General features: G+C 32.5%; 1 protein-coding gene across 2 annotated transcripts in view; it reads right to left on the bottom strand.

Annotated features, from left to right (window-relative positions):
- The window catches only part of LOC113523353 (LIM domain only protein 3), an 82,240-nt gene continuing 66,898 nt past the window's right edge, over positions 1 to 15,342 (bottom strand). For both annotated transcript variants that reach the window (XM_026909287.3, XM_026909288.3), the window contains exons 2-6: positions 10,749 to 10,907; positions 9,754 to 9,926; positions 9,079 to 9,204; positions 2,872 to 3,022; positions 1 to 2,476 (exon numbers count right to left, since the gene is read on the bottom strand). In XM_026909287.3, coding sequence (XP_026765088.2) covers positions 2,339 to 2,476; positions 2,872 to 3,022; positions 9,079 to 9,204; positions 9,754 to 9,926; positions 10,749 to 10,907 — 747 coding nt within the window. In that variant the 3' untranslated portion in view covers positions 1 to 2,338. The remainder of the gene's footprint in view (positions 2,477 to 2,871; positions 3,023 to 9,078; positions 9,205 to 9,753; positions 9,927 to 10,748; positions 10,908 to 15,342) is intronic.

The raw sequence follows: 15,342 nt of genomic DNA, 5'->3' as shown, positions 1-15,342 counted from the left end.
TTGTGTTTTGAACAAGGCTTTAATGAGCTACATCTTTGGTCGTATCATTGGTTAGACGAGAATGATACACATAAGTATTTGTACATTATGCGTCACAACATTCTTCACAATCACGCCATTATCAGTTGGAATGATAGATATGTACAGTCGTCAACACATTTCATTGTACTATTACACCAACATTTAACTTACACTCTATATAGAGTCACAATGGAACTGTATCAAACATATTACGACGACTGTACCCAATTAAATGCAGAAATAATAACGTGTCCGTAGACAATACAAATATTGATTTATATTAACCACTAAAGAAACTAATTTGAACTATTTCCAATTAAATGTATTGTTTAACACGTATTTCACAATTTACTATTTAATCAAAAATTTCATAGTCACCAATGTATGGATACAATATTCTACCTATAGCTAAAATATTTACATAAATAATACAAACATTATAACAATGTTTATAGTAAACTTAACAATTAATATATAACATGTAAGAAACGAAACAACAAATTATAGAATTCAGTTAAAAAGGAAATTCTCCAGTATCGACTGTATTAGGCTTAGCCAAAGAATTAATTTACATCGAAAATAGAGAAGCTAGGAATAATTACATAGCCAATAATGTTTTTACCCCACTATTAACGGTTAAATACTGCTGAATAGCTATTAAATTGTCAGGTATGTTAAACGTTAGGTACTTAAATATTTTGATAATCATAGGGATGTGCTTTAGTGATTTAAATATCCAAATGTGGGTGACATTTCGAAAAACGATAAACTTTTTACGTTTCGAGAATAAGGTCCAGTTTATTACAAATCAACCAGATAGATATTTAGTTGTTTGATAATCAATTACAATTATATAAGGGAATCTAAAAATCATTTAAAACTGTCTACGAACAACACGATTTGACATTCGATCCATAGAGCCAATCAATTGAGGGGACCTTAACAAAAATCGAACTTGATCAACACATTTAATGCAAGGGAAAAGGACTATTAGTAACAGAGATGTGAGACCCTATTGTTAACCACATCAGGTCGACCTCCACATAGTCCATCTAGAAACTATCGTAGTTGATTTCTAGTGAATTCAATGTAATACTAATATAAAATACCAACTGATTCGACTACATCCTCATTGTTATATCCTTCACTGAAGGATATAACAGATGAAATATACTACAGCTATTGTATACAATTAGCATAGGCGAGTAATGCCTACCGATCAACTCTACCCAAAGATAATAATTTCAATAGATGTCGCATCACGCCTATTTTACGTATTAGTTTTTGGTCCTTCTATCTCTGGATATATCTGTGGCTTTAAAAATTATGTTTGTAGACAGTTAATCAAAGTAAAATATAAATATTTTTAAGATAAAATTATAACAATTGTCTTATACATCCTCACAGGTTATGTAACGGTTTTATTTTAAATTTCAAATGACGTCATTACAACTTGTTCACTTGTATACTACACAGATAATAATGAATTTTAATTAGTATTTACATTAACATTGCCATTATATTACTAAAATACAATTCATACTCCCGTCTAAACGAAAATACGGCAGTCTTATTACCCGCGCACGTTGTAGCCGCACTTAAGTTGCATACACACTCGATTCTTTGTATTGACAATATTGTAATAACTACAATAGAATAGAGCAATTACATACATAGATAAACTAAATTACAATTAATTTTGTATTTTTTAAATATGTATTAATGAATATTCGAGCTCTGTAATTTTATGAAACATTATCACAGACAAAATAGATATTCATAAATAATTATTTTGACTGGTGCCTATAAATGTATTTCATTAAAGCATTGTATTAATTATTTGAGTAATTTAATACTTATTTCAATTTGACCAATACATGTTTTTATTCAAGTGTGTATACAGCTTTATACAGCCAGATTACTATGATAATTATATTTTTTTCACAGACAATTATGATTATCCTATACTAATTTAGCAAAATTGCCTTTCTGAGATCAACATGAGATTTTATGAACTTAATACATAAATATTTTCCAAACGTTCTATTAATGAAAGTAAAGTGGTAATGTAGGTGAAGATTTTTATACTTACCTACTTAGTTTATTTTTCGTAACAATCATAGCGAGTAACTACAGTTTGGCATTTTACTTTGCTTCTATATTATTCAAAGTGTTCAAAGATAAAGTCCAATGGGTTCGATTTAGGTGAGTTTAGACACGAAACTTTTTTCACATTTTGTTCTAAAGTCCATTTTAGTACGCCCGTTCAATTTTGATACTTGGCATACGGGTGGATCGCGTCTCACACGCGGTAGTCTCAGCTGGACGCTGAAAGCCCGAGGGGCTTGAGGTGCGGCGGTGGGGCGAATGGCGCTGGAGATGAACCTGACATATTATTGTTGAGGTCACCGGAGCGACTAGACCCGTTCATCAAACCCCCCATTGCGTTGCTCGTCTGTAAAGAAAAAACATAATTAATTTTCAACAGTCTGTAAATATATAAAAAGTATTAATATACTCTTAAAACTATTTTGTATAAAGACATGAACATTACGATTTGTGGTCTCAGATACAGTTCATTAATCTATACTCAATAGTTACCACTTTCAATCACACAAACCGTCAGCTTGTCTGCTATTCCTGCTATTAATATAAACAAAGATAGATAGACAGATAGATAGATACTCTTTATTGTTTCCTCCAAAAGATTACAATAATAAACTTATTATAAATATAAATAATTACAAGAAATAATCACAATGCGAAAACAATGGGCGATCTTATCGCTAAAAATCGCCGAAGGGTCTAATTCTTTAGTTTGTCTTATTAAAATATATAGTAAAAATTTACCGGTGGTGGGGGTAAATGCGTTGTCTGGCGCTTGAGGTGCGCTAATGGTGGTGGATTGTACGCCATATTCGCGAATACAAGCCGCTCCTCGTAGTCGTACTCGCATAGGATCTTGTTTTCGCATAAGTAGAAACGATCTCCAACGCAGAATCTGTCAAATATCAAATATATTTAGACGCGGTATAATTAACACAATACATTGTAAATACATAAATTTGCGTATTTTATCTATCAAGTCGACCTCCACATGGGTATATCATAGTCACTTATTTAATATTTGACGGGTGAAAATGGTATGGTAACCCCGCCTGCGCTTAAATACGCTGGCGGAGCACCAGTGAAGGGTGATAGATGAGAATGAAAACAGGTCACTAAGCCCATCATGATGAATTCATCAGGAATTAACCATGATAGTTTCAAGGGAGAACCGCGAGGAGGTCGACCTGGTTGGGTATATTGCTAACAATGGGATTCTCAGTCTCCATTACTAACAATTCCTTCCCCCCCCCCCCTCCCTTAACTTATCTAATAATATTACGTATAAATTATTAGATAACAATGTAGTTAAATCAGCCATTAACTGTCCACTGCTGAACATAGCCTCCACCATAAGAGGGGTTTAGCCAGTAGTTGCTCCGCTTAGCATGCGAGTTGGCAACCGCAGTTCGGCGGAGGGAAGGGATTGTTAGTGATGCAGACTACCAGTCCAATTGCTAGCAATATACCTTTTCAGATTGACCTCCACGTGCTGCCACTTGAAAACCATCGTGCTGAATTCCAGGCATAAACATCACGATAAGCTAACTGACCTGCCTTACCATTATCACTAGTCAACCCTCACTGGTGCCCTGCCAGCGTATACCGTTAGTGCGGCGGGGTTACCATTCCATTATCATCTATTAAAAAAATAGTAGGTATCATAATGTGTTCTAAATATTTTGTTCATAGGGAACATTTTATATATTTAATCAGATATGCTTTGAGTCATTCATTTTATATTGTTTACAAAACTTAGTTATATAATAATAGCAACGGAGGTACTATATTTACACAAATCTCATAGTATAAGTAGGTATGTATATGAATTAAAAGCTATCTAGTGACACGTTCAATTTATAGAACGCACTAAAAGGCTAAGTACTTATATGCAGAGTTAACCATATGGATTTTTCAAATTTACATACCGAAATAATTTACACCTTCGAAGCCGTTAAGATGCTATCTCAAGCATCATTACTCTAAAAGAAACCGCAGTAAAATGTCTAAGGAATAAAATTTACTATCACGAGTGGAAAGGTCAAGTTGGAAGAAGGAGGAACGATAACGTCACGCGAACGCACATCCCTCAATGTAGAAAACAAAAGGTATCGCCTTCGACTCGCCAGTGGCCGCATGGCCGCCGGAACTGACGGTGATAACACCGACCTTATCTCCCCTCCGGCCCCCCTCGTCTTCCCACCGCACCCCCGCGTCTCCGACCACCCTGCCAACTCTTTTGTTTCACTTGTCACAAAAATTAAGCGCTACAAATGTCTCTTTTTTAAGGGGCCAATTTCCACCGCAACTCAGTCGATTTCGCCGCTCTTAATTAACTTTATTTCCTGTTCTCTCCGTTGCCGACTTTTGTTTTTGGGGTTGTTCTCTTTTTATTTTTTCTATTTTTTGTCTGCAGACGCGTAATGGAAAAGATGTAGAACGAAATTTTAATGACTGTGCAAGTTAAGCTTTGTGCGGATCGCTATTGTGTCGCGACGATAGCGAAGCAGAGTTTGATGTTCCGCGCGACCATTCAATGTTTTCACTCGTTTGTAAAACAAAAGCGTTTAAGTACTTAGTTAAAGGAGGGTGAGTAATTTTCTTAAAAATAATTAATAGGTACGTAAAGTGGGTAGATATATTTATGTAATAATATTACAGCTACTTTTTTTGTTTAAGAACTAAAAAATGAAAATTAAGATATTCCGGTTACTGAATCCTATTCATATATAATGGATATAATAAATCCGAACGTTTATAAGGATGGACGGATTAATCGACTCTTTCCCACAAAAGCTACTAAACGGATTTGAATGAAATTTGGTACATGAATTGGTCTTAACACTAACCAACTTAGAACATAGATTATATACTGATTCACGCGGGTGAAGTCGTAGCACAGCTAGCAAGAAATATTACTAATTTGCTGGTAAAATTATTAAAGACTAAAAAAAAAATACAGACGAGCGAATTAAGAAGAATAATTTGATACCTCTTTCGTTTCAACATATATTTCGATCAACGTCGTAAAAATTAATATAAAATAGAATGCCATTAAATTGAATTTATAATTACTAAAAAACTTATCAGTATATTTGTTTTAGAACTGTAAGTATTTGTAGATAGTATGCTTTCGATGCGAACGCGTAGCGGCGCGGCGGCTAGGGCGGCAACCGGCACGGAAGCCGCGGGCGCGCCACCAGATTGCCACTAAATTATTTAGCCGTTTAGCGATATTCGCCCGTGATATCTGGCCGTCCGCCACCATCGGACAGGCCGCAAATTGGATTCAGATTTCTGCCGCCCGTGGAAATTGATTTGTACGTGATATTTAATAGCTACGCTTCATATTATTCAGTAAACACCGGGATTAATTACCTAAATATTTGCATGACTTTTAGCAACATAACAGGAAATTTAAGCTAGTAAATTCATAACATTTAGCCGGAGAGTTATATTTGCGGTATATATTTTACTTTACAGTGATTTCAATAATTAATTAGTATAGTATAGTAATTAGTCATATTAAATAATTAAGTAGTAACATTATATTCAATACCCGTGTGGACTCAGCATAGAACAAATCACCCGTTCCTTTCTCGTGGGTGTCGTAAGAGGTGACTAAGGAAGGGCCAGGGATAAGCAGCAGTGTCCCTTTTAAAACATCTCCAAAGCCTAACTGCGGTTGCCAATCCGACTACCAAGCGTGTCAACTACAAAACCCTCCTAGGGGTGGGGGCTTCTGTTTAGCAGTGGACAGTCAAAAATTGATATTATGATGATGATAATATCCAATAATAACTCTCCTTTATGGGAGAGACCTATGTTCAGCAGTGGACAAATGTTAAGGACATAATAAATGAAACACATAAATTATAAATTCCAAATGTCTCATAATTGCTGAGAATAATTAAGATTACTGACGCCAATATTTCGCTATTACGTCTTAATGGCTGATATGATGATCAATATTATATTCAATATATTTCACAGTCTACACTTTAACTGTGTACGATTATTAATACAGCTTGAAAAGACAAACGAGATAGTGGTCCAAATAATTGAAAGTGATAACTGTCTATAGACAGACACAACTATAACAACACAGCTGATTGGAGGCAGTAACACCAATGGAATAACAGTGCGCGTGTAGACGGTTTATAACTTTTGTATATAGTTAACATTTAAAAAATTTATTCTAAATCTGGAACACTGCCTAAAACGGTTATTCAACAGTTGAATCTGGATTCAAGGAGCAGTCGAATGAATATATAATTCGGTGAAAATGTCGCGCGAGATCTACTAACACGAGAAAGGTCCACAAGTGACATATAAACCATTCAGAGCGGCTCCAATCTTCGCGACCTTTCTATTATTTAAACGGACGCAGTCCGGTGAAGATTGCCGTTTTCGCGCTTGCATACTTATTCTGAATTCAGTTTGTTTACGTTTTGGGTGAGCATTATGTTGCTTTTTAAACTATCGCTTTTCAACTGCATTATAAATAGGGGGAAAAATACTTTCAATGCGACATCCAAAACCGGGAAGTTCTCAATCCATTTGTATTTCTTGTTTTTTTTTTTTTTATATGTTACGTTATCTTTAAGAGCCGGCGTTTTTATTTCCGAATAAAATCCTACTTATCATGAGCAAAATCAACCTCAAATAATTTAAATCTAAATGCTGCTATGAAACATTTCGTCATTTATTGTGTCTGTGTTAGTGTATGTGTTAGTATCCAATGGCTTTGTTTGCATGAATTTGGATAATAATATCCTATGCGTTAATTTAAATTTGGGTTAATTCGTGTATTGCTGATAGTTTGGCAGTCAATCTTTTATATTTATATACACATACACACACACACACACACATATATAGCTAAGCAATTACTGTCTTGAAAATTATTTGATGATTTAAGTTTTTTAGTTTATTTCCGCCGTATTCTGTATCAAATTTAATTTATATCATAAAAGAGTAATAAATATAACATACAAACATCTTTACAGACTTCTATATTTATAATATTAGGTGGTGTTTTAAGAGATTTATTTATTTAAAATGAAACACTGGTTACTTGGTAGACACATGAGAAAAATACAACATTTCAGAATACGTCTACGCCTCGGTCGGGTAACAATCGTCGTGCATCGCACAATTGAATTGAATAAAATAGTAATCAAAATGTGTGTAAAAGTTATGCAAACAAGGCAAAATTCGGCACTGCATCGGAAACGGCTTTTTTATATAAATATTCCACATTTCAATTTGAAACAAACACTTTAACCACAAAGTATAGCTAAACACTCATTGTATGATAAGTTCTACAGTAGTTATGTAATACTTTATTAAAATCTTAAAAAAATATAAAAGATTATACAGAAGTTTGTTAGTCAACCGTTAGTTGACCGAATTTTAATTTAATTTGATAGATAGGTTCAAATTAAAACATATAATTTTATCATATAATACTTTTAAAATATTTAGGTAGACAAGAATGTAGATTACACTACAGCTAATGTACATTATTTAATTAATGGTTAAGTATAATAATTATATTGAACGACATGTATTATAATTGTTACATAAAGCCTATTACAAAAATTAATATAAAATTATTACAAAATTCAATTCTATTCCTAAATATTTTTTTATTATATTATATTAATGCAATCATATACCAGAGCAAGAAATTTTATAGTTATAACATTCCTTATCTTTTGCTATCATTTTGTGTTCTAGTTATTAAAAAATTATTACTTGAATAGAATTTGTTCACTTTGTATTAGATATATAGAATGGCATACATGTATATTTAATATTTACTTTTCTGAAAAATGTATATCATATATTTATTTTTATATTAACTAAATTAAAATATGTATGAAATATACGTTTCACTAAGTTGTAATAAACAGTAATAAACCATTTGAAATTCCAATACATTCTCTTTGCTACACGTGGGTTTATTATGTAGCGGAAAATTTAATCGTACTCTTTTGCCTTTCGTGAGATGAATAAACAATATACATTCTTGGTACCCGATAACTTATCCCTCTCTTCCATAGGGTGCTTCTTGTTTTACTATCTTGCTCTAACAAGAAAAGTCCCAAATCAGACTTGTATTCAATATAGCAGAGTCCCCAGTCAATTTTCGTCGACACAACCACGTCTGCGACTCTTTGTAAAACGTTTTTGATAGTGTATGAACCAAAAAAATCTACTACTTACTAGTAATATTTAAACTGTTCGAATATTCGTATATGTTTATATACACTTATGGGTGACATAGGAAACCAGGTATAGAAGATACAAAATATTTATATTAATAGAAAGAATTTAGAAAACTATGGTCGTGAAACGGTGCCAAAACAGAGCAATGAAAAGATGTGTAAATTTTTAATATTGATAGATATAAAACCCCTTCCTTTCTCATGGGTGTCGGGAGAGACGACTAAGAGAGAATTCCATGGACGTGCGCTGGGCAGCAGCGTCCCTCTTAAAACATCACCAAAACCTAACTACCGTTGCTAAGCGTGACAAAACAAAACTTTCCTAATATGGAAAGTCTATGTTCAACAGTGGACAACAAAACAAAAGTGATAACAGCTGATACAATAAAATACACACTATATATGTATAAACTATAAAAAGATAAGTTGTCTGTACTCCACAACACCAATCTAAAGTTTTATAAATACTTCTGTGATTAAATAGAGCTGGCTAATTCCTAAATAATGAACTCTTTTAAGCCTATTTTATTGGGATATGATGTACTAATATAGGACATATTATGATTAGTCAATTAATTACCATAAAAGAGAATAATTTTCATTTATATTAAGATACAGAAAATATATTTTAAATGCATCCAATCTGTTAAAATCAGGTGTGACAATTTATCGCTAGGTAAATTTCATAGATAATATATTTAGTATTTTTATTACGAACCTGTGATTGCACTGTTGACAGGCGAAGCATTCGAGATGGTAAACATTACTTCGAGCTCTCATCACCATCTCAAATGCAGGGATCACCTTATTGCACGCTGCACAGTATCCGGTATTGCCAAATAACCTGTCAAAATAATGTAATTATAGCTTTATGAGAAGTCCACAGTGATTTATGACCATGAAAAATACCCTTAATCGTGTATAATATTACTATTAAAAATATGTTTACGATTTTACATACCAAAAAAAAAATATTATAAATATATATTGAATATATAAAAGTGAGTTTGTTTGTTATGTATGGCTCAACTAATTGCCATGAAATTTTATATACACTTAGTACTTGAATGGAGAAGGACAGAGGGTAATTTTATGGTCAAAAATCGATAATAAATAATACTATTCTGTAATATGTATATAGGTTTTGCATTTTATTTAAATCGCTCTTGTGCCATTTACGCAATTCCATCTGTTCTTCTTTAATCAAAAGTTGTCTGTAAGAGATTGTCTTAGCGACAAAGCCGCCTTTTGTATTTACCTTCTACTCCTATATGTCTATAATTTGATCTGTACTCTGTCTATTGTATTTTAATTTCTAATTGTCATTGTATATTTTTGTGTATTAGGTGCAATACAGAAATAAATAAATAAGTTACAAGTATTAAAAAGTAACCTTAAATAGTCTCGTTTGCAGAGTATGAGGTTGGCGCGTGTATAAAGTGTATGGCCAACTTCGCCCAAGCGACAATCGCAGCAGCCACATTTGAGGCAGTCTTCGTGCCATAATTGATCCAAAGCCTTGAGTAGATATCGTTCAGTGATAACTTTGCTGCAGCCGGCGCATATCTGTAACAATTGTAACAAATATTAACTTTAAGACTTTCATTTTATTGCGTAATACGGTTTTAATACAGGATTTAATACGGCCGAAGTAAACTGGACAAAATATGGAGATAATTCTAACAAAATAATTATATTTAACGGTAAAATTGCATTAATTTCTGTCTCTTAAACAAATGTAATACAAAATATATATTCATGTTTGATTGATATTTAAATATCAGTAAAGTCCATTGTCAAGTACTTATATCTACTATTTACTTATAAAGATGGACAATCCTTTTATAGTAATTATATTTCGCATATTATCGTACAATATTATTGCATGATATTTTTTTGTTGTTTATATGCTTTAAATTGTGTACTCAAATGTTCATTATTTGATTATTTTAAACACAGGGTATTTTAATTTAGAGACCAGGCGATTGGTATATTAAACAGTATAGTACTTATTTAGAGTTTATAAAAGTGATTTTACATCCAAAATTCTATTAAATCATTAAGTATATTTGTATTATAACAATAATATATAATAATACATTCTTGATTCAAGTTACCAGGTCTCCCACTTTTTTTTATACCTATACCATCTAGTATGTGGATCATACTAAAATTATTCAAATACAGGTAGCCTGAACGATTTTAGAATAGTGTTAGAGCTAACTTAGGTATTGTAATATAGTCCATAGGTTAGATAATTATTTATTTATATACATATTTTTGGTAAGTTTTACAGTATTTACTAATGCACTCACTAAAAATTAAAAAAATTAAACATTATAATAATACAATATTGAATAATAATAAAATTATAAATAATTGCAATACCTGTGGCTGTTGTTGTGGCTGTGTGGGAGTAGAAGATGGCGGCTGCGCAGACGCAGGCAGCGGGGACGCGCGGGCCTCTTTGGTCACATCCATGGCCAGCATATGCGCGCCCAGTCCTGGACTGCCGCCGCTAGCCTGCTGCGGCGTTCGCCTCTCGCACTGCACACAAACAAACATTCATTCAATCTACAAATGACTTCCAAAAAAAAAGGAGGAATGGAGACGAGAGCCAGGCCAATAATGAAGGCTAAACTCCATAGTGCAGTCATCTCAACTGATTGGTTTCATTATTTCCATTTGTAATAAGTTTGCTATTGTAATAGACTTTAGAGGAAACAATAAAAAGTATCTATCTATATAGCGGTTCCATTATCTTAACAATATACTCTGTCAAACCAAATCAGGGGCTCCCTGGAAACTATCGTTGCTAATTGTTATGAATGCATTACTACAATTCAATAGTGCCCAAGATATATCTTGCTTATCATTTTTACTGATGTATCCCATATTTTAAATGAACGTTGAATATAAATTGTAAAAATTGAAAATTGTATTATTCAAAAAAATATATAACAAATGTTTGTTAGATAATAAATGTAATAAATCATGATCTGATATGATGTTTCTTTTTGTATGTTGTGATATTTATGTAATTTACGTAATTTTAATAATGTAACGAAATGCTTTCTTACTGTACTGGGTTGACTGGAAGAGATCATTCTTTCAGAAAACTCCACCCTTAACAAATTTATAAATAGATTATATATAATAAAATATGATCTAATATGATGTTTATATATATATATATATATATATATATATATTAAATTTTATCACTTTTACGATCGAATATCGAATCGAAATAGTTGTCAATATTGCAGTCGGTTTTCTCAATTAAATATTATCTGAATCAGACAAGTAAAGCTCCTGGTTAAACTTTATTATATATAAGCATCAATAACTTTAGGTTATATATTATAATCTCAATAAAATGGTGTACCTTGATATTGTTCAGATAGTGCAGTGGATTACAATCTACTACTCAATCACCATAAGTTACAATAATCAACTTGGTGCGACAATTCATAGAGGCCGGTTTATGTTACAGCATAAAATCCAGAACCATGAAATTTGCCGCCCGTAATATTTCTCGAAAAAATTAGCACAACTACTCAAGCGATTAATGAGAACGTGAAACACGACCCGCCGTTTCAAACTATAGCAAATTATGTACCTAAATATCAAATAAATAGCAAATAAAAAAGTTGGTAATTGAGATCGTGTCGGGTAAAAAACGACCTGTGAGCAATAAAGTCAAGCACGGAGCTGGCCGACGTCACGCTTAATTAATATTTTAAATACGAACATTTTTCAATTAAATTTGGCAACTACCAGCTCGCGGTGGCGCTCCCTACTGATTTGTCGCACCGCTCAACCTTCCCACTAATATTTTGTACACGTCGAACTTGTTTTGTGGTGAAATGAAATTGGTATTAAATAGTGAATGCCGTGAAACAATGCCGACCATTGTACAGTTGTGACGAATCGCTCTAGTCTCTCATTTTTGTGTACTTTTCAGTGTGCGTCCGTTTCACTACCATAAATAATAGGACACGGATATTGAGCGGAAGTATGCACCGATCGACAAATTGTGTCAATGATTGTTTGTTTAATCTAAAGAGGAAGTTAATCAACTCTGTTGTGCCTTGCTTGAACCTAGAATAGCAATGGATTAGGTACATGCACCATAGCGCGTATCGAATCACTTAATTGCGTTTTATTGTAATAGTAGTTTATTTCTGATTTGAATGCATTTTTAACACAATACGCCTAGTTGTATCATAGTGCTCATGTTTCACTGCAACGCGTGTATGAAACTGCTAATTAGTGATAATAATACCTTAATGAGTGATAATAAATCACAGGCGAACCAACCCTTTGTGTAATTAATTCTTCATGTTAAACATTTTGGGTAACAATGTATTGCGTTAAAACACATTTAAAAATTCACGAAACGCTGGCGTAATTATTAATTGAACAAAAATGTGGGTACGCTATATGAAACGTTAAACTTTATTGATTTCTCCCCAATTAATATGATGTTCCCTGTAAACAAATAGTAAATAGTTCACGTTTTAAGTGAAGCTTGTCATAAAACTGGTGCACCAGTTTGACTTTTGATTTTTAAAATATAAACAAATAACATTGTACTCAACTATATTTTTTTGTACTATGGACTGGAAGTCAAATTATCGACGATCATCACAAACAAATTTGTAAATTTGAAAACTTTGAAATTATTCTAAGTTGTTCATATCACATATTAGGTATATGATATTTCTTAGCAATATGAAAATTACTTATTTCATCTGGTTTTCTATTTACAAGTATTTATTATTTATAAAAGGTTTAAAATTTCCTTATATCTAATGAATTATATATAATATAGACTATCAATTGTCTCAAAGAATGTACTAGATAGTTTTTTTTTTTAATAACTACAATAGTGTGTTCATACAGTAAAATCCCTAAACTAGACTACCAGTCTTACCACTTTCCACATCTATATATGTCTACTAAACTATAGTCCAATTGAATCACAGAGTAAATAAGTAGCTAGCAACCCACAGTGGAGTCAATAGCCCAGTACGGCACGTTCGCGCTTTCGGTGCGACATTTTTTCAAAGTGGACAGCCCGTGAAGCGAGCCTTCGTGAATAATTACAGATCGGTGACAGTAACATGCCACGGCACTCGGAAAACAACCCGTGGCGAATGCAACCAACCGAGATTAGACGCAGTCGAAGCAAAAAAAGCTCACGCCTTCCATTAACGCTGACTTTCGAAATGTCAATACGCACGAATTAGGATTTAACGAACGTCAACCGACGAAACGAGAATAAAACTATGCGAAAGTGATTTTACGTCGGTCGTACTTTACAGACGAATTATATTTATATTGACTTATTTCTAACTTCACTTTCGTTGTTTTAGAAATCCTTTATCAGATGTTTTTAGAATTATGTAAAGATGTTAAGAAACGAATCAACCAATTAGAACTTAAGGATTGAAAAAAAAAATATGAAACTATAAAACATATGATCTATTTGCACAGATATCTATATGTATATTTTATAGATAAATACAATATTTAAGTCATAGAAGAGAAGAATAAAAATGACAATTAGAAAAACAAAAAAGCAATAATTACGAGTATAAGACATCATTAGTAAATCTCTCTATGCGTATAGTCTACTAACTTTTCCCGTAGCTTTATCCGCTGGCCAGGATATGTTCACTGACCGGTATAAAAAGTCTATATCAATAATATAAATATGTTACATTATGTAATATACCTATATTTATCTACATTTTATATAGTATGTATATATAAAATTTCATAGTGATTAGTTATGTTTTCATTTTTTATTTCATAGTGATTGTTTATGTTGTTAAGGCGCTAAGATATAATAAACGAACAAACGCTCTTTTATATTTCTAATGTCAATAAAAGATGACAATATCAAAACCTCCTATATTCGTGTCATAGTGCGTCTACAGCCAGTTGTATCTAAATTTGAGGGCGCTGTAAGGGTCCCAGAGGAACCAACATCCAGCATCCCAGAGCCCGCAACAACGTTAATGATTAACATAGACGCGGCCCGAGACCAATTACGTGCTGCCACCACCATACACCAAATTAGAAACTATTTTCGCCCATTAGTGGCCAACTTCATAATCAATTACACGTTAAAATTTCACAGCGGTGTTTTGGGTACTCTGTTTGGATAATCGGAGTTTGTGGTCCCACGGCGAGCTATTACGTGCCACTGTACGGGTCATAAAGGTTTTTGCTGGACTGTTGGAAAATTTTAATGCATGTTTCGAATGCATTTCACTACATGTAACTATATTGCAACTATTACAGTTACAATGTGCTTCTAATACTCTATTTATATACAAATATTTTAACCCTGTTATTAATAGAAATGTAAATCTTTAAGTAAACGTATTCAAATTTAATTGGTTTTCTAATTATCAGAAAAACAATAGCTTTTTAGCTATTCATCTATGTCATATTTTTATGATGGTGATCATTCTGATAATAAAATCAGTGCTTCTTCATTAAAATAAAAATCGTCAAACCTAGACTTTGTGATACGAGAAGTCAAATAAAATTTAAAGTCATTTAAAGATACACACGACCTGAAGCAATTTGAAACATTTAAAATTAGTTTAACTGTAAAGTGAAACCAGAAACTGATACATAAGAAGCTATATTACGGCTTCAACTACTATATTACGGGTGTTACTTAGTTAATAGTAAATTTGAATTCTTATTTGAATTCCTAATTCTTAACGTGAAAGCAAATCTATCTGATTATTTTGTTAATTATTACGAATATAAATTATATAGACAATAGTCATCATTATGAATTCATTACGCGCAGAAGCTGGAATTCCCAATGATCAACATATTTGAATCCATAAAAAAATTTAATATTATCACGTTAAATATACTACTACTATAACTACCTAATACAATATCTGCAATAAAAAAAAAACGAATGGGTGGAGATAATAATAGCGCCGTA

Source organism: Galleria mellonella, unplaced genomic scaffold (assembly GCF_026898425.1).
Source record: "Galleria mellonella isolate WM207_F2 unplaced genomic scaffold, CSIRO_AGI_GalMel_v1 utg90, whole genome shotgun sequence".
Taxonomy (NCBI): Eukaryota; Metazoa; Arthropoda; class Insecta; order Lepidoptera; family Pyralidae; genus Galleria; species Galleria mellonella.
This window is presented reverse-complemented; position numbering and strand designations above follow the sequence as displayed.